Here is a 24520-nt window from a genome sequence, read left to right on the forward strand (position 1 = left end):
AAATAAAAGACCCAGAAAGCCAGTAAGTGTGGTGTGTTTGAGTCCTCAGGCTTCCTGACAGGGCACCAGGACCTGAGGCGAGCCCCCTCCCGTCCCTTTTCCTCTGAACACAGACTGGGGGCTGCAGACCATGACTGAGGCCCCCACATCCTCACACCTAGCCTGAATATCTGCCCGGCAAGATAACAGACGTGGAGCTGTGGGTAGAGAGCCATCCTCCCTCACTTGTGAGATTTGCATGCAGGGGAGAGATGGGACCTGGGCAGGAGGACGCTGAGAAACTGTCAGGCAGTGTTAACTTCAGGGGAGGCTCTGTGCTAGGAGCTTGAGGCATGTGATAGAAGAGGCAGCAAGAATTGCTAGGAGCCTGGAGCTCATGGTCCAAGCTGTCTTTTGGTACCTCTGACTGCAGGGCAGGCAGCTCCAGCTGGGGAGGGTCCTCACTGGGGAGGGCACGAAGCTGGCGGGACAACACTGAGGAGACAAATGCCCTTCAGGGCAGGCTGGGCTTCTCCCCTAGCCCTTCCTTAATGGTATCCTCAAGGATCTCACCTCCACGCTCAGCTGGCAGACTCCCCCTTGTGTCCGACGAGTACATCACAGGTACGAAAAGGAGACAGAAAGAGAACAGCAGGACCTAGAGCACAGGAGAAACGAGATGAAGAAGGGCTTTGCATTGCACCCCTATCCGTGCCACCTGAGAAGAGAATCTCTCCTTCCATCACCATCCTCACCAAGACACAGGTGCTGCCGCTGCTGGCTTTGTTTGCTGTCTGAATCATCATGGCCTGGAGTCTCCTCAACTGATCCAAAAGGGACCTAGAGGAAGAGAGGGGACAGACAGCAGGCCCTGGCCTGGCACCCTGACATACAACAAAACCCTCCTGTTAAGTTCATCCCCTCCACCTGTGCACTGGATCCTCTCTTACTTTTGGACCTATTTTTGCAAGTGATCTCTTCCTCTCTGTGAACAAAATGCCTGACCTCACTAAAACAAACACACACGTCTCTGCCCTGATTTAAACTCCTTCTGCAAACCCCTTCAGTGGTTCTACACTGCCTGATCGGCTCTGCACACAATCCTCACTAGGGATTATACGTTCTCTACCTTCCAGCCCAACTCACCCGTGTTAGGGTTCCAGCCAGACTGGACTATGCTGTGTTCTCTCTGCCTAGAATGCTCCCCACACCTCCACCCCAGAATCCTATCTACTATCAAATGCCATCCGCCACATGAGGTCTTTCTTATTCCCTCCTTTCTCCTTCTTGATACTTATCCACAGTTACTTGCAAATTTATTCCCTGCTACTATGAGCTTCTTAGAATCAGAGACCCACTAAAGGCCAAGCACCAGACCTTACACGTGGGAGCTGCCTAATTAGAAATCAAGTGTGGAGCAAGAGAAAGACTGAGACAGTATTAAATGGGAGGGATGAGAAAGGACTGATGTCGAAGAGTTGCTTACAGATTCTCCTCCTCCAGGAGCTGTACTTTGTTCTGTAGCTCCAGATTCTGGGCTGTGTATTTCAGAACCCTGGAGGAATAACAGGGATGTGGGGGCATGGCCTGTATCCACCCTTAAAAAACCTAACACTTCCAATTACCTCTGTTCTCTCCACCCCCGAGTTCCGCTCCCTTTTATACCTGCTCTCTAAACGCCCCACATACACCTTCTTCTTTCTGCGGCTCTCTTGAGCAGACTTTTTGTTTCGAATCTTCCTCCGCACTCGTTTCAGAACTTGTTCCTCCATCTGAGAGAAGACAGGAAAAGGGGTATCATCCGAGGAACATTAGACCAAAGAGTTTGAAGGCAACTGAGTTCGATCTTCCCAATGTGGAAATTCCTTCTACAGCTTCCCTGACCAACAGGCACTCTGCTTCTGTCTGAGTGCCTCTGAGGACCAGTTGTTAATGCCCTCACAAGCCAAGCCACTGTAACAATTTTATTAACTAAAAAAAAACTTCCTTATTGTGAGCCAACATCTGCCTCTATTATTTCTACCTATTAGACTTACCTAGCACCTGATCTCTGGGGCTGTAATAGAACAAAGGTCTTTAGCTATTTAAAAGCACTTGACATTTATTCAGAGTTTAAAAAAACTGGGCAAAAAACAACTCATCATCTTATCTACTCTTCGCAGGATGGACTGCATCCTCTTAATATCTGTAAAAGATCGGGGCTCAAAACTGGACACTAAGATGCTTTCTGGCCAGTAAAAAGGAGAGCAAGATGGTTACTGCCCTTCTAGCAGCAACACTGTTAGTTTACTGGTATCCGACGATACAGCTTCCAAACTCCATTCACTTTGTTAGTAGCCATATCACACTGTTGACTCAACCTGTACTTTTCTTTTTTCACAGCTTGTGGAATCTTAGTTCCCTGACCAGGGATTGAACCCTGGCCCTCAGCAGTGAAAGCACAGAGTCCTAACCACTGGACTGCCAAGGAATTCCCTCAACTTGTACTTTTAAGAACTTAAAATTCTTTTAACCTTTCTGTTAATGAACATTGATTTCATCACAGTATCACAATGCTGTGCATGTGAAGCCACCACTCACTGCTTGAAAATCGGGATTTTACACTTATTCTTGTTATACTACTCAATCCAGCCTTGATGAACCTTAATACTTAATTCTACTATTCAGCTATAGGTAGATTAGTGCTAAACCAGTGAAATATAAGTGTCAGGGACCCATGCTTGCACAGTACTTTCCAAATCCCTTTACTAATATTACCCTGATAATTCTGAATTTTTACTTAAAAAGCACACCAAACTTTGTACAAGCCCTGCAAAACCACCATCTGCCCTTGCACCCAGCACACTAACTACATGCTCCAGCTTCCTAGTAACAACAAATGTGCTAATCTCTCACCTCAGTTCTTTTTCAAGTTACTGATATAAAATTAACAGAACTGGCCTACTTGGGACTCACAACCCTCCTCCAATGGGAGTCTTACCTTAGTAAGAGGAAGCGTCCCAGGCAGGGTAAGCCCCTCCTTCTCCAAGAGCCTCTTCTCCTCCTCAGTCAGTATTAGCCTAGCAATCTCCTGGGGTTCCTGAGAGGTGGGCAGCAGAGTTGCAAAGGGATGTCAGAAACGAATGGGGAATCCTGCCCCAACCCGTGCAATGCGGGGAATAATCCTCCTGTAAATCAAGTCAAGTACCTGCTCTGCCGGCTCCTCCACATGCAATGGAGTCATCTGAGCCCCCTCTTCTCCATATCTCTCAGTATCTGAAAAAGGGAAAGTATGAATAGCCAGGCCCGTGAGTCCTCTCCTCCCCCAAAACTTCACTTATTACAGACTTACCTAGATCTATGGAGACATGCTCCCGTGAGAGAGAATAGGTGTGATCATGGTGGACAAGACAGGGGTTAGAATTGCTGAAAACGGTCAACGATGCTGGGGGATTCGGCAGGCAGCTCAGGAAATCCTCTACGTCCCAATTGCTCAGAGCCTGCATAGGGTTCAGATTAACAGGCTTTAACCTATCACCTCCCACTGCCTCAGGGACACATCCCACAACCGGCCCCGGGCCTCCCCGACTCAGACCCCTACCCACCTCAAAAAGTGGCAGCTCCCAACCCAGCGGAGCCTCCAAGGCCTCATCGGGCGCCGCCACCAAACCTCCGCTTTCCTCTAGCAAAAAGCCCAGCAGGTCATGGTCACCCGGGTCCAACGCCAGCTCCATATGAGACATCTACGGAAAGGATGTGCAGAAACGCAGGAGTTCACCCCTCCACCCGGCCCCAATCCCCAACCCTACGCGCGACCCGGACCGTCAGTCGACCCCACCTATAGGCTCCTCAGCGGGGTTTTCCTCTTAGCTGCTAGCAGGGTCTCTGAAAACGGACCCGCCTCCCAGACTCGATTCCCCGCAACTTCCAACACAACACAAGTGACGCACCTACCCGAGAGGCATTCCGGGACTTGGAGTTCCCCCCGACGCGGAAGCGGCGTCGGTGCGCGCCACGTCCCGGGCGCTATGCAAATAGAGGGTACGTGCCTGCCGCCCCCTCACTCCCTGGGGGCGGGCATTCTGGGGAACCGACCCCGCCTTCTCCCCGGGCTAGAAGAAGGAAGGTTTAGAGCCTAAAAGGGAACTCCGGCGCAGTTCGGGCGCCTTCTCTGGCTGCGCCGCACCCTCGCTTCCTGCCGGGGAGGGGCTGCCGGTAGTCGGCGGGCTCCCGAGCATCGAGAGCTGGAGCCAGAGCAGCTTCCTGCAGCCCCCGCGACCATAGAGCGCGGGCCCAGGGCGCCGCCCGCGGGTGGGGGACGTTCCCGGGACGGAAGTGGCCGAGAGAGTGTCGAAGAGAGGGCGAGGCCGGAGCCTGAGAGCCACCCGGAGAACGAGAGGGTTAGCGGATCAGCGGGCGGGGCACAGAGCCGGGCAGCGCAGGTAGGGAGGACCGGGCGAGCTGGGGCTTCGGGATGGGGCTGCGAGGCCAGGTCCGGGAGGCGGGTGGGCGGGCGGGGCCGCTGACTCTTCTGCGTCTGTTTCGGGTCCTGTTGGAGAGATCAGCGTCCAGTGTATCTCCGTGCTCGGAGTTAAATAGGCCGTTTTTCAGGAGCCAGGCCCTTCCTGGGAGCAGATGAGTTTGGGGGAGGGCGAGGAGTGGATGGCAGTGTGGCGCAGGGCGGGGATCGGCTTTGAGGTTAGTTGATAGCGGGTGAGTAGGAACACATTGGGTGAGTTGCGGATTAGGTGGAGTTGGGTTTAGGAGTTAAGGTTAGCTTTTGGAGTTATAAAACCGGGGTTAAAATTTAGATTTATTAGTGTGAGTCAGGTGTGTTTTGTGTAGGTGAAGTTTGGATTAAGAGCATTATTTTGTTTTCTAGGATGGCCAACGTAAGTCAAAGTTAGAGTTCAGGGTCAGGTTAAGGGTCACCAACAGGAACTAGGTTAGAAGTCCAGTTTTAGGGATTAGAGAAGGTTGGCATAGTCAGTATTAGGGATAAACGGAAGGGGTGAATCAGGAATCAAGTGACAAATGAGCTTTAGGTTTAGGGGTCAAGATTTAGGGTTAAGGTCGGGATTTGGTGCTAAAGGTAAAAATTAGATCAAAATTAGGGATCAGGGATTGGATTCAGGTGTGTGCTAAGAAAGAGATGAGTGTCAAAGCCAGTACTGGGAATCAGGAGACAAATTAGGGTCAGGGTTAATGTTAGGAATCTCGGGCAGTTCTCGGTGTTGTAGTTGAGGTCAGGGTGGTTGACCTCGGGCAGGTAAATTTAAGAGATTGGCGGTAAGTAGATGCCCTTGTTTTGCGGAGAGGGCTCTTATGCCTCTGTAGTCACAGGGGCTTCTTTGGCCCAGAGAAATGACAAACTAATTTCAGGCAAGGGTTCTGGGCTTCAGCTAGAATTGCAAGCATCTGGGATTCCAGCATCATTCTAGTGTCTAAGCCTAGGGCTCTTGCTGTGACCACCACAGTTGAGGAGCAGGGGTTCCTGGACCATGCTGTTTAAAAGATAGGAGGTGGGAAAGGGTTAGAGACTCAGGAGGTGTACAAGGCTTAGTAACAAGTGGGGGACTGCCTAGGGGAGACGGGATGGTGATTAAGGAGGAAGCAGACCAAGGAAACTGCTCCCATGGGAGAAGGGGATGGCTTAATCCTCTGAAAGTTCAGCCCTACTGCCTCCGTCTTCCCTCATTCCCTGGATATTAAACCTTCCCCTCCAACTCTCCTCCCTGGCCCTGCATTTCACACCCTTCAGGCCTACCCACTTACAGAATACTTCCCTTGCCTTTAATGCTCCCGTGTTGTTCACCTTACCATCCGTTCTCAGTGTCAATTCTGCCTCCCTTCCCACCCCTGAATCCGCACATCCTTCTCTCGTGCAAATCTGAGCTTTCCCATCATTTTAAAGCACTCTCCCACCATTTTCACCCACTTATTCAAGTGCATACCTCCAGGTCATCTGCTGAATACCCCACCACCAGTCCAACACTACTGCCAGGTCTTTACGGTCCCTGCTATGTGCCATTCCCTGATTCTAAGCCTCCTTAATTTCTTGGTCTAGTTATAGATCCCCTTCCCCCACTGCCCCAAGAGAAAAGAGGAAATGAGACCCAAAGAGGAAACTGGATCTTGCTGATCCCACGCCCAGCCAGGCCACTGACCACACCCCCATTTCACTCCCAGCCTGACCCTGCCACTGACCACAACACTATCCCCTACCCAGCCTGACCCGGCCACTGGCTGCATCCCATTCCCCTCAACTCCATCTTTACTTAGACACTGCCAACGTCCCTTCACTCTCCCCCCCATCCCACTAATGTAGCCTAATTTAGCCACTTACCACATCTCTTCTCAACCTCTTGCAGCCTGACTTGGCCTCTGACCTCACTCCATCATTCCCTGTCTTAGCCACCATCCACATATTCTTCCTCTTCCCCCAGCCTGATCCAGTGACTAACTATAGACTGTTTTTCCTACTGTTATCTTCCCAGTCTTTCTTTACACTTTGTCTTCCCCATTTCCAGCCTGATAGAGTCACTAACCCCATCCCTTCTGCCCCTACCTGGCTGCTAACCACATCCCCTAACTGCAGCCTCATCTTCACATTCTCAGCTCCATCTGCTCCTTTCATTCCCCCTTTCCCAGTTCCTTGCCTAAACTCAAGCTCTCCCAGCCACTCTGAGTGCCTACTGATGACGCGAAGCAATGGGACCCCAGCCTGACTTTGGGCCTTGGTTCCTGAGGGCAGACTGTCATCAGCTCCTGTCAGTTCTACCTCTTAAAATTTGTAATGAGTGATGTCCTCCTCTCCACCATTCTAACTCTGGCTTCATTACCTCCCACTTGTGCTAATGCAGTGTCTTTACAACCAATCTCCAAGGTAGATGCCAGAGTTATTTTCCTAAAGTTTAGTTCTGATTATGCCCCTTCTCTGATCAAAGCCTCCCTTTGCCTCCTGTTGCCCTCCGGTAGGTGAAATTCCGCATACTCCTGCCGAGTTCTCCCCTGCCTTTCCACCCTAACCTTGACTTCCCCATCACTGCTCACTTGCAGGTACGCTGTGCTTCAACCAGCCTGCCTCCTCACTTCCCTGAATGCCCCTCCGTGATTTTCTGCTTCTCCACCTTTGCTTATGCTATTCTCTCTGCCTGGAATGCCACCCCTGACTCATCTCCGGCTGGCTGGAATAGTGGAGAGAGCTTGGGCTTCGGAGTCAGAGACCTGGGTTTGGATCCTGGCTTCACAACTTATTCGTTTGTGTGACTTATTAGCTGTGTGACTTGTTCAAGTTAAACACTTGAACAAGTGCTTAACTTCTTTGAGCCTCAGTTTCCTAATCTGTAACAATGGAAATACCGACACCTACCTTGCAGGGTTGCTGTAAGGATTAAATGAAATTATGTACACAAAGAAATTGACATATAGTCAATAAAAGATCATTGTTATTTTTTATTATCTTTATTTTTTTAAATCCTAACTTCAAATGACACTTTTCGTGAAGACATTTTAGTCCCCCTTCCCTGACCTAAAGGGATCTCTCCCGTGAGCACATACCACCTGGTTCTTACCACATCCTGCCTTCTGTAACTTTGTATGTAGCTCATCCACTCTGCTGACCAGGAGCCCATTGAGGGCAGAGGCTAGGGCTTACCCGCCACTGAGAGTTTGGCCCAAGGCCTTCCCATAACACGCCCTCGAAAATGCTCACTGGATGGATGGAAGGAGAATGTCTGTATAATGAGAGGAGAGGTGTTGGGGCCGAGTGCTGTGTGCTTGCCGATAGAGGTGTATTTGTACGTCCCAGCTGTGTGCGTGGGGTGGAGTCCATGGGAAGATGACGTGGTTGTGATGGATCTGTGTAGGGCTGTGTGTTTGAGATAATGTGTAGGTAGAGACTGTGTAAGTAGCTTTGTGGGAAAGAGCTCTCTGCATAGGCTGGGGTACATCTAGGGAGAATGAATATGCATGGATCTGGATGTAGGTGGGGAAGGGTCGTGCTGGGGGAAGTCAGGTCCAGCCCTTCAGCTGCCCAGTCCAGCCCTAAATGAGCCTCCAGCAGCCTGAGGCCGGATATGTCAGTCTCACCCACAACCCTCCCCTCCCTCTCAGCGGTTACAGACTCAGAGGCCAAATTTGGTAACAGACTGAGTGTTACTCCCCCAGCCCTCTTACATTCTGACTCTGTCTTCAGCTTTCTCTCTCCCTTTGTCCCTCTCTGTAACTCCCTGTCTTTCTGTAGCTCCCTTTGTGGGTACCTGCTCTGACTGTATTCTCTATGTACCCCAAATTCCTTACCCCCAGTACATTTACATTCCATTCCTTGCTGGGATTTGACCTCCTGTCCTCTATTCCCCCCCCCACAATTGCCCAACTCCTCTGGAATGTATCTCAGGAATGTCTTGAGGGAGGAGGAGTTCTCTGGGAGGGGGACACGGAGGGGGGGCATTGTTGCTGTTCCATAAAACATGATAGAAAGGGGAGCAAAGTTCTCAGGCCAGAACAGGAATTGGATAGCTTCTCCCCATACTTCCAGGGGCCTGGTTCTGTGCTATCATCGCCCCCAACTCGTTCAGTTCCCTTTCCTCCCTCACCCTCTTGTAGCCATGTGGATGTCCACTGAGGACCAGCCTGAAAGTGAGGGTAGCCATGACTCAACTCCCTTATCGGGGTCTCACCAGAGGTTTCCGTGCTTGAGGAAGAAGGGGGTGTCCATATGTCCGGAGGAAATGGGGGGAGACATGCAATTTCAGCTTAGGGTCTAAGGTCTTTTCAGTGTGCCCTCAGCTTCGCAGACCTTCCAGCGACCCAACAGCCAGGTCTGTCCAGCTATGGGGAGAGGTGCTCCAGGAATGGGGAGGGAAGTAGAAACCTAGTAGTGGGGAGACTGGGAGAGTCCGCTCTTGGGAGTAACGATAGAGGACGAGCTGTGGCTGTTGCTTTTTTGAGACTCTGTACTATTTATAAGGTTAGAAATTGTCTATCATATCCCTGGTCCAGACCTTTCCCACATCTGCCTCCTGCCTCCTGTTTCTACCTAGATTTTTCAATCCCTCCTAATCTCTTCACCCTCCAAAAACATACCCCTTGCCAAGTTCCCTGATCCTCAGCTGCTGTTTCCTAACACCCCCACCTCTGCTTCCAGCCTTCTGTCTAGTCTGCTTTCTCCCCTTTGGGGCTAGCAGTTTGTAGAGAGGGCAATGGGCAGCCTAGATTTGCTCACTCTCTTAGGTAAGAGGCACCAATCTCTGTGCGGAGCTGGGTCACATCATCAGCTGCTAGGCAGACGTGTGGTCTGGTACACTCTGCACTGCCTGCCGCCTCCACTGAGAGGTGGTGCTGGGAGGGCTCGATGAGACTGGTGTCCCCGGCCGCAATGAAAATACTGTCAGGAGAGGCAGCTGAGATGGAGGGCAGAGTTTCAGAAGGACTAACTGAAGATGAGAGAGCATAGGAGGAGTTACCGTGAGAACTGGGTAGTAACTTGGTGACTTAGAAGGAGCAAGGACTGAGTTAGAAGGACTGGGCTCTTTCTCTGACCTGCTTTGAAACACACACACACACACAGACACACACACACACAGACACACACACACACACACAGACACACACAGACACACACACAGACACACACACACACACACACACACACACACACACACACACACACACACACACACACACACACACACACACACACACACACACACACACACGGTCTGATTCCCCTTCAGCAAAATTAAAGAGTTGATTAGATCACTTCTGAGATCCCTTTGGGTTAGAAAATCATGATTCTAGCTTGACTGCTGGGAAACCAAACATGGGCCAAGCTCCTCTGGGAGGCCCCCAGCATGTCAGGTTAGAGGAAAGCTGAGACAAGTGGGCCTGGATGGATTGAACAGCAAGTGTTTGGCCTCCCTGCCGAACTAGCTAGAGACAGTGTTTGCAGGTCTCAAGAGCCCTTGGGGATTATCTAATATAACGTCTTCATTCTGCAGAGGAGGAGGCTAAAGCTGTGAGAGGGAAGATCATATGATGAGTCAGGGCAGAGCTCTGAAAATTCCAGACAGGAAGAAGCCAGCAGGGTATAGTAAGAGACAAAGAGGGAAGAAGACTGAACCAGGAAGGATGAAAACAGGGCAGAGGCGGGGCTGGGAAAGGAGGTGAGCAGGGACAAGGGTAAGAGAGAAACACTTGGAAGAAAACAGGGAGGCACTGATTCCAGTGCTGGGGGCGGGGTGGTGTCCTCGGGTAACACTGCGTTTCAGACCTGCTTTTGTACCTTGCAGATCAGCCTCTCCTTCAGATGTCTTAGACACCTTAGGCATCCATCTGATGCAACTCATCTTTCATTCTTTAAAATTATTAAATAAAACAAAACCAACTTCACCGCTATCTGCTTTGGTGACTCCCTTTCCTGGGCCTCCATCTGGGGGGCCTCCTCTCCTCCAACAAGGGTGTATTCTAATGCCCTGATGCCACAGGTCAGGTATAGCCAGGCTGGAGAGGAGAAGCCGCCACCATGGTTGCACTTTCGCTGAAGATCAGCATTGGGAATGTGGTAAAGACGATGCAGTTCGAGCCGTCTACCATGGTGTATGACGCCTGTCGCATCATCCGTGAGCGGATCCCAGAGGCCCTGTCTGGCCCTCGTGAGTCTGACGACCCAGATGGCTGGGGCGGGAGTCCTCGGTCCCTTCTCATTCCCAGGCTCTTGGCCTTGGGGGATGACTTTCTTGTCCCCCAAGGCTTTTCATCTCTCAGGTCTGTGCTCCTTGGTTCCCTCCCTCCCCTTTAGGCCCCAGATCACTGAGAAAATAATAAGGGGCAGTGGTGCAGCCATTCAGCCACATTGGGGTCCTTATAAGTCTGAGGTGATCCATCCTCTCTTTTAGCCAGCGACTTTGGGCTATTTCTGTCAGATGATGACCCCAAAAAGGGTATATGGCTGGAGGCCGGGAAAGCTTTGGATTACTACATGCTCCGAAATGGGGTGAGTATGACTTCATCAAGGACCACCAATATCCTCTTCCATCACTTCCCTCCTTCCACTTCCTATTTTCAGCACCCGCATCTGTTGTCTCTGACCTCCCCCATACCTTCTTTCTATTACAGGCAGTCATAATACCCTGCTTTCGAGCGAGCCACCATAGTCTTCCTTTTAGTAATCTACTTTCCTTCCGCCTCTGGCTGCCTGAAAAGGAAGTAATACCTTTAGCTTAAAGTGGGCCCCTGCCTCCTATTCCTGCCCCAATAGGACACCATGGAGTACAGGAAGAAACAGAGGCCCTTGAAGATCCGTATGCTGGATGGCACTGTGAAGACTGTCATGGTGGACGACTCTAAGACCGTCACTGACATGCTCATGACCATCTGTGCCCGCATTGGTAAGGGGCTAGTGGGGCCGGAGGCGCAGGGGGAGGCCCCAGCTCTGCCGGAAGACCTGGCTGCAGTGCCTGGGATGCTGCCAACCCATCCCCTCCCGCAGGCATCACCAACCATGATGAATATTCACTGGTTCGAGAGCTCATGGAAGAGAAGAAGGAGGAGGTGACAGGGACCTTACGAAAGGACAAGACACTGCTGCGAGATGAAAAGAAGATGGAGAAACTAAAGCAGAAATTGCACACAGATGACGAGCGTAAGCAGAAAGGGACAGAAGAGGGCATTCGAAACAAGCAGGGTGGCAGGGGCAGCCGTTTCTGTGTTATTTACTGAATACTTGCTTTTGCAAGGCACTGTTTAAACACTGGGGATGCATCTGTAGTAAAACAAAGTCCTACACTCATGGAACTTAACATATTAGTGAGAGAGGGTAGGAAATGAAGAAACAAACAAAAAGCCGGAGATTAGATGGCATAGGGGCTCTAGGGGCTAGACACTGAGGGGACCCTCTGTGTCCCAGTGAACTGGCTGGACCATGGCCGGACGCTGAGGGAACAGGGAGTGGAGGAGCACGAGACGCTTCTGCTCCGGAGGAAGTTCTTCTACTCAGACCAGAATGTGGACTCCCGGGACCCTGTCCAGCTGAACCTTCTCTATGTGCAGGTAGGGAAAGGACTTGCCTGGCATGGGGTGGTAGGGAGAGAGGCAGAAGCGCAGTGGGGGTATCTCTGTACCCCAGACAACATTAGCCTCCTTTCGCTGTGCTCTGCAGGCACGAGATGACATCCTGAATGGCTCCCACCCTGTCTCCTTCGACAAGGCCTGTGAGTTCGCTGGCTTCCAATGCCAGATCCAGTTTGGGCCCCACAATGAGCAGAAGCACAAGGCTGGTTTCCTCGAGTGAGTGACCCTCATCCCATACCCTGGCAGGGCCCAGGACTCCCTGCCACTGTGGCCCCAGCACAACGGGCCTGTCTCCATCCCAGTCCTTCTCCCCTGTTTCCTCTTCTCAGGTCCCAGGGTCTGACCCACATGGGTACCTTTTCAGCGTCCATCGTCCATTTGTCTCCTCCCTGGCCTCATGTGGAATATAAATGTAGTCCAGAATCCCTGCCCCTGCCCCCTACCTCTGAAGTGAGCATGTAACTTTCCTGAGATGCTCTGAAGAATTGTACTGCAATAGCCAGAGGGAAAGTACATTTTCGTCACAGGGAACATCAGATTTCCAAAGTCTCACAGGTCTCATCCACTGGTGTTTCTCAGAATATCTACAGTTTGGTGTGGCTTTCTCAGCTTCCTACAAGCATGGTCATCCTTCTCGTGAGCTCCTTCTGCCCTTGGTCCCCTAAAATTGTGCTCTCGACCCTCTTTCCCTGAAGGAATGAGCCTCCGACTCAAGTTCCCTTAGTCTCTTTCCCTGTAAGGAGGGACACAGGCTGTATTCAAGAGTTAGTACGAAGTCATTCTCGATTTCAGGGACAATCCAGAATCTAGTCCCTTGAGTCTTCTTTCTCCCCAAAGATAATACTCTCCTAGACATCTGCTTACAACCCTAGGCCCACAGTCCATGGCCCACATAGCCCTGATGCTGTCCACTACATGCTGACCCTCCCTTTTCTGGTGTAGCCTGAAGGACTTCCTGCCCAAGGAGTATGTGAAGCAGAAGGGAGAGCGTAAGATCTTCCAGGTGAATGGGGATGGGGAAAGTGTTTGGGATGACCCGGGAGCTTTGCTGCTTAATCCTACTGACTAAATGGACCCCTGCCCCCTCCTTATCACCCCTACCTTGCTTCCACCCTCCAAGCTGTTCTCCCACCCCTCCTGCACCGAGAAAGCAGAAGACCTGGGCTTCTGGTCTCCACCTGCACACTGCATCTGCTGTGGAACTCAGTTCAGTAATCTTGTTTTCTTTTCTTTACCTCTAACATGGGATAACTATCTTCCCTGAGTAGGATTGATAGGGGAATCAAACGAGGTAGTATGCCTAAATTACTGTGAAGAGTATATATCTTCGTACAGACGGAAGGTGTTATCCCCACTCTTTGAATCCTCAGCCCAAAAGGCCTTGTATTTGACCTTCTACTTCCTAACCATCCATTCACGTCTACAGAATGTCTGCAAGTTCCTTAACTGTATCCCTCGCTTCTTGAATAATTGCTTCTGCATATCCTTTATCAGCCCCATCCCCTCACCTTCTCATTTTTTATAGCCTGCATCCCCCTAACTTTTCCTCTGTTCCCATCATGCTCTCCCATCATAGTTCACATCCCAACTTAACTCCTCATCTGCGATATCATCCTCCCCACATTTTGCTAAATGTTTCCCCATTTCATACTCGAAGGCACACAAGAACTGTGGACAGATGAGTGAGATCGAGGCCAAGGTACGCTATGTGAAGCTAGCCCGTTCCCTCAAGACGTACGGCGTCTCCTTCTTCCTGGTCAAGGTGGGTTACGGATACTTCTCTCTGCCCACCCTTACTTTTACTCTTACCCTTTCCTCTCTGAGCCTCTAACCCTGCCCCCAGTCACATTTCCCGTTGTTCCCCAAGAATCTCATTCTCTTCCGTGTGAAAACTTGCCCCTTTGTCAGTTCTCCACCATCACTTCCCTCCTTACCCTGCATTTTCCTTCCCTTTACCTTTATCCTAACATAGCCTTGTCCCAGGTCCATCCATAGACACCCTGGTTCACCCCTGCCCACCTCAGCACCCCACTGTGGTCTGGATCTGATCCCCTGACTAATAACACCAATGACAACCTCTGCCCTACAGGAAAAGATGAAAGGAAAAAACAAGTTGGTGCCCAGGCTTCTGGGCATCACTAAGGAGTGTGTGATGCGAGTGGACGAGAAGACCAAAGAGGTGATCCAGGAGTGGAACCTCACCAACATCAAACGCTGGGCTGCCTCTCCCAAGAGCTTCACCCTGGTGAGCTGGGGTCTCGGGGGAGAAAGGGCTTTGGAGTTTTCAGAGAAGGGGCAGCCACAGAGGTCTCCCCCGCACCCCTGCTCAGGGGTAGGTGCACTGAAAGCAACTCCAGAAAAAAGGAAAACTTTGGAACTATTGCAGGAACGTGGAGATTAGAATAGAGGGGAAACTCTCCTAGAGAATGAGGAAAGCTTAAATGAAACATTTTTTTTTAAATCAACGGAACAAAACTGTAACCAGCAAGCTGAGATCACAGGAAACTTGGGGAGAGGGAAGAAAAAGGTGACAGAAAGAAAAATAAGCCTCCCCTCTTTCAGCAACAGCTACTTACAGTAGTTTCCTCCTCTAGCTTTATGTTTTGGCATTATGAATTGAAAACTGATCCCACCTTGAGGAAGTGCCCCACTGAGAAGGGAAATTAGTAAAGGTGGTTTTTCCATTTTGGGTACTAGTACTAATCCTTAACTATGGTCATTTAATGATAAACGATAAATGTGTCCTCCCAATTCAGGGTGAGAGAAGAGGGATTTCCTAAATGCCACGCATTTGAAACTGTAGCATAAAGAGCACTCCTCGGAAATAAAATATTTCCCTCCAAGGAGAATAAAGAAATAGGAGATTGAAGAAAGGCTGTTGTCCTAGAGGCTCTTGGCACGGGGCGGGGAAGCGCCCCTCATCAGCTCAACCTTGGGCTCCCGCCCCACCCTTTCCCATCCTGGGTGGATTCAGGCTTTCCCACTGAGTCCCCACCTTGTCCCCCTAGGATTTCGGGGACTACCAAGATGGCTACTACTCGGTGCAGACAACCGAGGGGGAGCAGATCGCACAGCTCATTGCTGGCTACATCGATATCATCCTTAAGAAGGTGAGCACTGCCTGACCCCCACCTTCTCCTTCTCCTCCCTTACCTTGTCCCCAAGCCGGTCCTTTAGAAAGGGGGACCCAAGTTCCGGAAGATGGCTGACTGCGGAATGAAAAGGCTGCCTTTCCCACTTCCCTCTTCTTTAACTCTTGTTCTTTTTTTCTCCCTACAGAAAAAAAGCAAGGATCACTTTGGACTGGAAGGAGACGAGGAGTCTACTATGCTGGAGGACTCGGTGTCCCCCAAGAAGTACGAGGGGAACTGGGCTGACCCCATCCCTTGGGCAGGGAAGGCAAGGCAGGACCCCCAAGACTGTGGGAGGTGGGGAGTCCTTAGGATGCCTCTAACCAGCCGCAGGCTGTGGTGAGACCTCACGCACCGCCCGGACCACAGGACGTGCGGAGGCTGTAGAGCGGGGTGGGAAGGGATGAGAGGAGGAGGTCCTCGGAGTGCTCCCCGTACGTCCCCTCTCTAGGTCAACAGTCCTTCAGCAGCAGTGTAACCGGGTGGGGAAGGTGGAGCATGGCTCCGTGGCCCTGCCAGCCATCATGCGCTCCGGAGCCTCTGGTCCTGAAAATTTCCAGGTGGGCAGCATGCCACCTGCCCAGCAGCAGATCACCAGTGGCCAGATGCACCGAGGACACATGCCTCCTTTGGTAAGAGTGCCCCCACTGCCGCCATGATTCCAGGCCTAGCCCCCCTTGGCTGGGCCTAGCCAGGAGTTCGGCAGTCTTTCCCGTGTCCCTATTTGTCTCCTTCTCGGCCTCAGGCTCTCTTTTGCCTTCTCTCTCCTCTAAATGTTCCCTGTTACTTCTCTCTTTGACTCATAGACGTCAGCCCAGCAGGCACTCACTGGAACCATCAACTCCAGCATGCAAGCTGTGCAGGCTGCCCAGGCCACTCTGGATGACTTTGACACTCTGCCCCCTCTGGGCCAGGATGCTGTGAGTATGGGACGGAGGAGAGGCCGATGGTGCTGAAGCTGGGACTCCAAGGAGCAGGGTTGGGGTTAACTGCAGCAGAGCAGATCCTGAGGTTTGTTCCTCTTTTCTCTCAGGCCTCGAAGGCCTGGCGTAAGAACAAGATGGATGAATCAAAGCATGAAATCCACTCCCAGGTAGACGCCATCACAGCCGGTACTGCCTCCGTGGTGAACCTGACAGCAGGTAGGCCGGATGCCCAGCCCTCTGTGTGTGGTGGCGGAGGGGAGGGCGAGCATGTGCAAGCATGAGTGTGACTGGCTCGGTGTGACTGCACCTTGACTCACGGAAGGGACTTCGTGTGTACGTCTCTCTCAGGACGTGTGTGTGACTAACTGCCTGTGACTGGCCTCCTCTTCTTCCTTCTCCCCCCAGGGGACCCTGCCGAGACAGACTACACCGCAGTGGGCTGTGCAGTCACCACAATCTCCTCCAACCTGACGGAGATGTCCCGTGGCGTGAAGCTGCTGGCTGCCCTGCTGGAGGACGAAGGTGGCAGTGGCCGGCCCCTGCTGCAGGCAGCGAAGGGCCTGGCGGGGGCGGTGTCAGAACTGCTGCGCAGTGCCCAGCCGGCCAGTGCCGAGGTCAGGGGCCAGGGGTTGGCACTAGGGAGAGGGGAGGGTTTGAGCCCAAGGAGAAGGGGGCGGTCCATGTTGCAGGATGGAAGGGTGAGACCCATGGGCGTGTAGGACCCGTGGACATGTGGGCAGGGATTAGGCAGCTTCTGACCGGTGTTCACTCTCCACAGCCCCGTCAGAACCTGCTGCAAGCAGCTGGGAACGTGGGCCAGGCCAGTGGGGAGCTGTTGCAGCAAATTGGGGAAAGTGATACTGACCCCCACTTCCAGGTTGGTGACTTACCCAACCCCCAGACCCCAGCTTCTAGGAGGTAACCTCTGATCCTGAATCCAGCTCCTGTCCTGCTACTGTAAATTGACCCCTCAGAGCCAACCTGAACCTCTGTTTCCAGGGATGACACTGGGAACCCCCAGTCCCTTTTTTGGGGATAAGAATTCAAAACCCCTGAATCCAAACTTAACCTGTTAGTTCACCCTTGGCCCTTATTGGTGATACGTTTTTGGCTGCCTGTCATCTTTCCCGTATGTAGCCCTCACCCCAACTTGAGGGCGTCTTGAACCCCCGCTTCCAGTCCTGTGGACCACACACCCAGAGGACGCTGTTCCTCTCGCTCCCCCTTCCCGCCCCATGCCCGTCTCCTCAGCTGACTTGTCATCCTGGATTTCCCATGCAGATCTGTGCGCCCAGAGGGGCTGGGGTGCCATCTCCCCCCGATCCCCCCACGGTAACGGCCTCTGGCCTGGGCCTTCCCAGCTTTGTCCTCTCTGAGCCGCATACACTCGCTCTGCCCCCTCCCCTGGCCTCCTGGGGGAGCAGAACATGACGGGAGCTGGGGAGGCACGGCCCAGGCAGGACTTGAGAAAATGGGGTCCGAAGGGTAGTACAGGGACTTGTTCCCAAGACTCCAGGGTGACTGCTTCCAACCAAGATTGAGAAGAAATGGAGAAAAGACGCTGGGGGTGGGAGGGACCCCTCCCTCCATCCCATTGTAACAGCGCTGCCCACCCTCCCTCCCCATTGCCGTCCGAGTGTATCCGCCTCATGCGTTTCTCCCTTTGGTGTAGACACTGTTTCTCTCGGTGTGGGTTTGTTCCTTGGTGGGGGTTCTGTCCCACTTGGTGCTCGAGGCAGGGGCTTGGGGTAGGTTCTGGTTGCTTCTGCGCACACTGTTCTGTGATTGGAGTCGGTGGGACTAATGAAACAGCTTATGCCTCTGAGAAGGGTCCGTGGATTCCAAGCTGGATCTCAGGCCATGCTGACTGCTGTTTTCTCACAGGAGGTGCTCATGCAGCTAGCCAAGGCCGTGGCAAGTGCTGCAGCTGCCTTGGTCCTCAAGGCCAAGAGTGTGGCCCAGCGAACAGAGGACTCAGGGCTTCAGACCCAGGTTATTGCTGCAGCAACACAGTGTGCCCTGTCCACCTCCCAGCTGGTGGCCTGTACCAAGGTGAGCCCCAAAGGTTGCTGCAGCCTATGCCTAGGAGTGATGCTACCACACACACAAGAGCCTCTCATTTTACCTCTTTGGCCCCCAAGGCCTCACTACCCAACCTAATAACTATTGTGAACACCACAGACACCCCTACCTCACGACTCCTTTCCCTCGCCTACATCTCTGACGCTCACTTTGCCCACAGGTGGTGGCTCCTACTATCAGCTCCCCTGTCTGCCAAGAGCAGCTGGTGGAGGCCGGACGACTAGTGGCCAAAGCCGTGGAGGGCTGTGTGTCCGCCTCCCAGGCCGCCACAGAGGATGGGCAGCTATTGCGGGGAGTAGGAGCAGCGGCTACAGCTGTTACCCAGGCCCTGAATGAGCTGCTGCAGCACGTGAGGGCCCACGCCACAGGGGCTGGGCCTGCTGGCCGCTATGACCAGGCCACTGACACCATCCTCACTGTCACCGAGAACATCTTTAGCTCCATGGGTGATGCTGGTAAGGACAGCCCCCCTGGGAAGACAGAGAATCCAGTGAGGTTCCCCGAGTCCACTGGAAATTCCCTTGCAGACCCATCACCCCCCCACCAGGCACTCAGCACAGCGGGCTGGGTGTTTAATCTCTGAAATCTCCAGTTCCCCGTCTGTAAAGCAGGAATATGATATCCACTCTGCCCTCCTTGGTGTATTTAAAGAACATACCAACATGTACACAAAAAAAGATGGAAAATGATATTATTAAGAGAGAGCCATCCCCGTTCTACTCCCTAACCCCCAAAATCCTTCACAAAGAGTCTCATCCTCTCAAGACTATTACGGAAAATGCCCATTGGAGACTGTCCCCCGGCCCCTCCTCCCATCAGAACGCACCAGGAAATCTGTTCCTTTCCAAGATCCTAAACCCAGGAAACAGTAACTCCAGGGAAATCACTTCAAGAACTTCTGTGTCTCCTTACTGTCCCTAAAAGCCCTACCCACCTTGCCTGCACCACTTTCCTCCACCCCCAACACCCTCTCAGTGTCTCTGGCTCCCCTCGCTGACTGTGCCTACGCTCTCAGGTGAGATGGTGCGACAGGCCCGCATCCTAGCCCAAGCCACCTCTGACTTGGTCAATGCCATCAAGGCTGATGCCGAGGGGGAGAGTGATCTGGAGAATTCCCGCAAGCTCTTAAGCGCCGCTAAGATCCTGGCCGATGCCACAGCCAAGATGGTGGAGGCTGCCAAGGTAGAGAGCCTTCTGTGCACACCCCCAGACTGGGCCCTGTAGGGAGGTAGAAGGGTCCAGAGAGTCACCCTCACTTATGGGAGGTGAAAAGCAGAAGATACAAGAGAACAAATACAGGAGCACTGAGGAAATAAATGCGCCCCTAGGCGGTGAGTGGATGGCGCCCCGCTTCCAGCCAGTGTGACTCCCAGAGTCCTTGCTGACTGATAGGAAACTGTACCCTCTTTCTTCCTCTAAGACCAAGGCCTGCGGTTCCTACTTTGCCCTACTTTGCTGCCACCACCTGTCTGCTTCCTGAATCCCTCTGCTTCCTGGTCTCCTGTGAATGCACGCGGGCCTTCAGTCCCAGGGGATCCGCTGCTAGCAGCACAGAGAAAGACAAGGCGGTGGGACACAGGGACACAAGGGTGCAGAGGACTGTCAGGAAGAAGCCAGTAGATTCCCGGCTCCCTGGGCTCTGGGGCTCTTCAGTTTGCAGGAGTAACCAGGGCCCCTGCTTTGGCATCCCTGAGATCCCTGCTCTAAACCGCATCCTTGTCCCAGAGAGCCCTGCTCACCCCCGTTTGCTAGTGGTGTTTTGTGGGGAGGGGGGAAGAAATACGGCTGCTTCCCCAGAGAGGGGAAGCAGAAACAGTTCTACCCAAGAAAGGGATTTCAGCATCCCAGACGGAAGCCAGAGCCCCTGTAGGCTCCCCTTTTGCCTGCCTGAGGTAGCTCGTCTCAACTATGATTACCTTTCAGTGCGGGTAGTTAGAAATGACTTCAGGAAGATACCTCTGAGTTTGGAGGGGTCAGGGAAGAGCTTATTTAGGGTCCACAGGGACGCAGGGTGGTAACTGTCCCCTCGCCACCTCTCAGGGAGCAGCCGCCCACCCTGACAGTGAGGAGCAGCAGCAGCGACTGCGGGAGGCAGCTGAGGGTCTCCGCATGGCGACCAACGCAGCTGCACAGAATGCCATCAAGAAGAAGCTGGTGCAGCGCCTGGAGGTGAGGCTGGGAACCAAGCCAGCGTAGGTGCTCTAGGAGGAATGAAACTGGGAGGGATGTGTGGGGACGCTGATGTTTCCTTGGGGGATAGCACGGGCAGGGTAAGCCAGGGACAGGGTATAGGAATGTCCGGGCCTCGTCCTCACTATTCTGTCCTTAAAGCATGCAGCCAAGCAGGCTGCAGCCTCAGCTACACAGACCATCGCTGCGGCCCAACATGCAGCCTCCACCCCCAAGGCCTCTGCCGGCCCCCAGCCACAGCTGATGCAGAGCTGCAAGGTGAGACACCAGGAAGCGCGTGGGGGCGGGAGGAGGCATGGAAGATGGGGGACTTTCCCCCAGCCTGCGGAGAGGTGGCCCTGATGACATTTTCACCTACAGGCTGTGGCGGAGCAGATTCCACTGCTGGTGCAGGGCGTCCGAGGGAGCCAAGCCCAGCCTGACAGTCCCAGTGCGCAGCTAGCCCTCATCGCTGCCAGCCAGAGCTTCCTGCAGGCAAGACATCTTCCGCTCACCACTCAGACCAGACCCCTCCCACTCTTCTATGAGACCTTTAGATTTAATCAGTTTAAATCTCTGCCAATAGCCTCTCTCCCAGTACTGAGCCCCAGTGCTCACCACATCCTGACCGTCATCAGTCCCTGTACCCAAGCCCAGAGGGCGTATGGTACACTTCATCTGCCTACCTGTTCCCCAACAGCCAGGTGGGAAGATGGTGGCAGCCGCGAAGGCCTCAGTGCCAACAGTTCAGGACCAGGCGTCGGCCATGCAGCTGAGTCAGTGTGCTAAAAACCTTGGCACCGCGCTGGCTGAACTCCGCACCGCTGCCCAGAAGGTATAGGAGCTGGCTACCTTTTTGGAAGATGAGGGGGGAGTCCTAGGCTGATGGAGAATCTGTTCAGAATATCCTAAAATGGGTAATTGTGTAACCTGAGGCGTGAATGAGACACAGTGTACCTCCTACACCTCAACCCCCCCCCCGCCCCCCATATCTTTGTAGGCTCAGGAAGCATGTGGGCCTTTGGAGATGGATTCTGCTCTGAGTGTGGTTCAGAATCTAGAGAGAGATCTGCAGGAAGTGAAGGCAGCAGCTCGAGATGGCAAGCTTAAGCCCTTACCTGGGGAGACGGTAGGTATTCGAAAGACCTCATTCTTTCTCAAACCCTGAGGTCTTCCTTCTCACCCGTGCCCCAGAGCTGCCCAGAACCTTCACTCAAACTGCCAGCTGTCCCTGAATAGCTGCTCAGGTTCCCTCTTCCCAGTTCCTCCTGCGCCTGATCCCGAGTCTCCTCCTTCATCCCTAGATGGAGAAGTGTGCCCAGGACCTGGGCAACAGCACCAAAGCAGTGAGCTCCGCCATCGCCCAGCTGCTGGGGGAGGTTGCCCAGGGCAATGAGAATTACGCAGGTACATGGACAGGGCTGGGAATGGGGCACGTGGTGAGGAGGATGGGGGAATGGGAGCTGTACGGAGGAAGCCACTGGCAGCAGGGCCTGGCAGTGACGGTGCCTTTTCCCCTCCTTCCTCTCTCCTTGTTTCCCCAGGTATCGCAGCTCGGGATGTGGCAGGTGGACTGCGGTCACTGGCCCAAGCCGCCAGGGGCGTAGCTGCCCTGACATCAGATCCTGCGGTGCAAGCCATTGTGCTTGACACAGCCAGTGATGTACTGGATAAGGCCAGCAGCCTCATCGAGGAGGCGAAGAAGGCAGCTGGCCATCCAGGGGACCCTGAGAGCCAGCAGCGGCTTGCGCAGGTCAGGTATTGGGACAGGGCCACTCCCTGCCTCTCCCCCAGATCCCATCAGAAGGCCCACCCTGACGGGGGAAGAGTCTCATCGACACCGCAGCTCCTCTCTGGATTCCGCCCTTCCTTCTCAGTCTTAGTAGAAGTGTCTTAGCTAGACTGAGGCAGGGGCCTAGCTGAAAGCCACATTTGGGGAAGTTTGGTCACCATCGCTTGATACCCTAACGTGATACCCTGGCCTATTCAGCTAAAACACCCCTTTTCTGCTTTCACTTTCAGAGTCTCCCATGGGTGGAGGAGGGGATCTCCCAGTTGTTTCCATTTTGGCAACCCCTGTCTCCTTTCCCACCTCAGGTGGCCAAAGCAGTGACCCAGGCCCTGAACCGCTGTGTCAGCTGCCTGCCTGGTCAGCGAGATGTGGACAATGCCCTGAGAGCAGTAGGAGATGCCAGCAAGCGACTCCTGAGTGACTCGGTAGGAGGACAGGGGTGTGGGGGGAACACAGGGAGGATGAAGGACTCCAAGCTTCTACCTCTGGACCTCTCCTTGACCCTGACTTCCCAGATGTATCCCCTTTCATTGCCCCCAGGCTCTGTGCCCACCTCTCAGCGCTCCTCTACCAGACTCTCCCTCATGTCATTTCCCATTCTTGCACCTGACTTTGTCTCTGACCCTGCAGCTTCCCCCCAGCACCGGGACTTTTCAAGAAGCTCAGAGCCGCCTGAATGAAGCCGCTGCTGGGCTAAATCAGGCAGCCACAGAACTGGTGCAGGCCTCTCGGGGAACCCCTCAGGACCTGGCTCGAGCCTCAGGTCGATTCGGACAGGACTTCAGCACCTTCCTGGAAGCTGGTGTGGAGATGGCAGGCCAGGCTCCGGTACGAAGAGGCACTGGGTCCTGTTCGAGGGTTAGATCAGAGGCATCTCTTTGACCACAGAGTCCTCACCTGCTCCTGGCTCACTCCCCTCCCCAGTCTCTAGCAGTACTTGAGTGTCTGGGACAGAAGATCCCTTTTAGAGACAGATAAGAAAGGACTGGACAATGTGTTGACCTTCTTGCCTTCAACAGAGCCAGGAGGACCGCGCCCAGGTTGTGTCCAACTTGAAGGGCATCTCCATGTCTTCAAGCAAACTTCTTCTGGCCGCCAAAGCCCTGTCCACAGACCCTGCAGCCCCCAACCTCAAGAGTCAGCTGGCTGCAGCTGCCCGGTACGTGGGAGCTGGGAAGCCCAGCCCTAGAATGTTGAAGAGACGGGGGAGGGGACATCTCATGAGAAGTCCCTGGCTTAGGAGTTGTTCCAGGCAAAAGAGAAATGGCTAGACTTCCTACACGTACAGGATGCAGAAATGATGACCTTTGCGCTCATTCACTTGACTTTCTCTTCCTCCCAGGGCAGTGACTGACAGCATCAACCAGCTCATCACCATGTGCACCCAGCAGGCGCCCGGCCAGAAAGAGTGTGACAATGCCCTGCGGGAATTGGAGGTGGGCCCTGTCAGGCTAAATGGGGTTGAGGTTGAGGAAAGGGTTCTTGGTTGGAGGGTGAGGGGGGTGTCTTGGATCTCACTTCACCCTCCCCCTCTACAGACGGTCCGGGAACTCCTAGAGAACCCAGTCCAGCCCATCAATGACATGTCCTACTTTGGCTGCCTGGACAGTGTCATGGAAAACTCAAAGGTAAGTGCACCCAGGAACCCAGGAGGGCAGAGGACAGGAAGATGGAACTAACCGGGGGCTGCTCTGTCCCTCTGAGGACAGGCTCTGACTCTCTTGACACACTGTGTTCCTCAGGTACTGGGTGAGGCCATGACTGGCATCTCCCAAAATGCCAAGAACGGAAACCTGCCAGAGTTTGGGGAGGCCATTGCCACAGCCTCCAAGGCCCTCTGCGGCTTCACCGAGGCAGCTGCACAGGTTATGCTCCTGAGATGGTCCCTGGAATGCCCCTGCTTTCCCTCCCCCACCTCCTCGCAGCCTGACACACTTGCAGAAAACTCAAAAAGTTATGCTTGCAAAGCCAACTGTATGGAAACTGGGGATCTTTCCCCCTCCTAAAGTAGAGATATTTGTCAGCAATCATAGAACACCAGCAGTTCTGATCACTGTCACCCCTGAGCCCTGGTGCTTTGAGGTATGGTTACACTGTCCAATCATTGGGCTGTTTCCAGACCCAGTTTTCTTGGTATATGCTGATTAGCATATGCAAATTATCTTCACATAATTATTACTTGGAGGGGCGGGGCAGGGGGGTGTGCCGCAAGGCATGTGGAATCTTAGTTCCCTGACCAGGGATCGAACCTGGGCTCCCTGCAGTGGAAGTCTTAACCACTGGACCACCTGGGAAGTCCCCACATAATTGTTACTTTATTAGAATAGTACCAGGGACTAAATTTCCAGTTACTTGCGTCACCACTTAACTTTGCCTTTTTCTACATTATG

General features: G+C 53.2%; 2 protein-coding genes across 3 annotated transcripts in view; one reads left to right on the top strand and one right to left on the bottom strand.

The window, feature by feature from the left end:
• Window positions 1-22: 22 nt before the first annotated feature.
• CREB3 (cAMP responsive element binding protein 3) lies at window positions 23-3917 on the bottom strand. 2 transcript variants are annotated; one of them, XM_082656292.1, is made up of 10 exons: window positions 3797-3917; window positions 3564-3701; window positions 3311-3458; window positions 3167-3234; window positions 2960-3058; window positions 1645-1751; window positions 1466-1534; window positions 735-819; window positions 553-637; window positions 23-474 (listed from the first exon to the last, which is right to left on the bottom strand). In XM_082656292.1, the coding sequence occupies exons 2-10, from the start codon at window positions 3699-3701 to the stop codon at window positions 158-160; spliced, it is 1116 nt and encodes a 371-aa protein (XP_082512418.1). In that variant the 5' UTR covers window positions 3797-3917; the 3' UTR covers window positions 23-157. The 2 variants fall into 2 exon arrangements, with proteins under 2 accessions (XP_082512418.1, XP_082512419.1); XM_082656293.1 differs by lacking the exon at window positions 1466-1534.
• Window positions 3918-3944: 27 nt separating this feature from the next.
• Window positions 3945-24520, top strand: part of TLN1 (talin 1) — a 32275-nt gene continuing 11699 nt past the window's right edge. Inside the window, exons 1-33 of the mRNA XM_082656286.1 lie at window positions 3945-4400; window positions 10446-10613; window positions 10857-10954; window positions 11219-11348; window positions 11450-11602; window positions 11867-12009; window positions 12119-12246; window positions 12973-13033; window positions 13688-13792; window positions 14120-14275; window positions 15039-15140; window positions 15310-15386; window positions 15613-15793; window positions 15968-16081; window positions 16195-16303; window positions 16493-16701; window positions 16866-16964; window positions 17972-18139; window positions 18330-18624; window positions 19185-19351; window positions 20210-20338; window positions 20501-20617; window positions 20720-20833; window positions 21039-21173; window positions 21339-21467; window positions 21643-21745; window positions 21883-22091; window positions 22436-22555; window positions 22761-22958; window positions 23150-23289; window positions 23473-23566; window positions 23669-23758; window positions 23873-23995. Coding sequence (XP_082512412.1) covers window positions 10484-10613; window positions 10857-10954; window positions 11219-11348; window positions 11450-11602; window positions 11867-12009; window positions 12119-12246; window positions 12973-13033; window positions 13688-13792; window positions 14120-14275; window positions 15039-15140; window positions 15310-15386; window positions 15613-15793; window positions 15968-16081; window positions 16195-16303; window positions 16493-16701; window positions 16866-16964; window positions 17972-18139; window positions 18330-18624; window positions 19185-19351; window positions 20210-20338; window positions 20501-20617; window positions 20720-20833; window positions 21039-21173; window positions 21339-21467; window positions 21643-21745; window positions 21883-22091; window positions 22436-22555; window positions 22761-22958; window positions 23150-23289; window positions 23473-23566; window positions 23669-23758; window positions 23873-23995 — 4326 coding nt within the window. The 5' untranslated portion in view covers window positions 3945-4400; window positions 10446-10483. The remainder of the gene's footprint in view (window positions 4401-10445; window positions 10614-10856; window positions 10955-11218; window positions 11349-11449; window positions 11603-11866; window positions 12010-12118; window positions 12247-12972; window positions 13034-13687; window positions 13793-14119; window positions 14276-15038; window positions 15141-15309; window positions 15387-15612; window positions 15794-15967; window positions 16082-16194; window positions 16304-16492; window positions 16702-16865; window positions 16965-17971; window positions 18140-18329; window positions 18625-19184; window positions 19352-20209; window positions 20339-20500; window positions 20618-20719; window positions 20834-21038; window positions 21174-21338; window positions 21468-21642; window positions 21746-21882; window positions 22092-22435; window positions 22556-22760; window positions 22959-23149; window positions 23290-23472; window positions 23567-23668; window positions 23759-23872; window positions 23996-24520) is intronic.

The sequence above is a fragment of the Grampus griseus genome, assembly GCF_964374135.1.
Source record: "Grampus griseus genome assembly, chromosome: 6".
In the NCBI taxonomy this organism is placed as follows: Eukaryota; Metazoa; Chordata; class Mammalia; order Artiodactyla; family Delphinidae; genus Grampus; species Grampus griseus.

Excerpts from the sequence above, each read along its gene's own strand:
- CREB3 (XM_082656292.1), bottom strand. The coding sequence starts at position 3,701 with ATGTCTCATATGGAGCTGGCGTTGGACCCGGGTGACCATGACCTGCTG. Across the intron at positions 820-1,465 it reads CTCCTGGAGGAGGAGAATCT|GTCCCTTTTGGATCAGTTGA; the intron begins GTAAGCAACTCT and ends CTCTTCCTCTAG. Across the intron at positions 475-552 it reads TCTGCCAGCTGAGCGTGGAG|TGTTGTCCCGCCAGCTTCGT; the intron begins GTGAGATCCTTG and ends TTGTCTCCTCAG.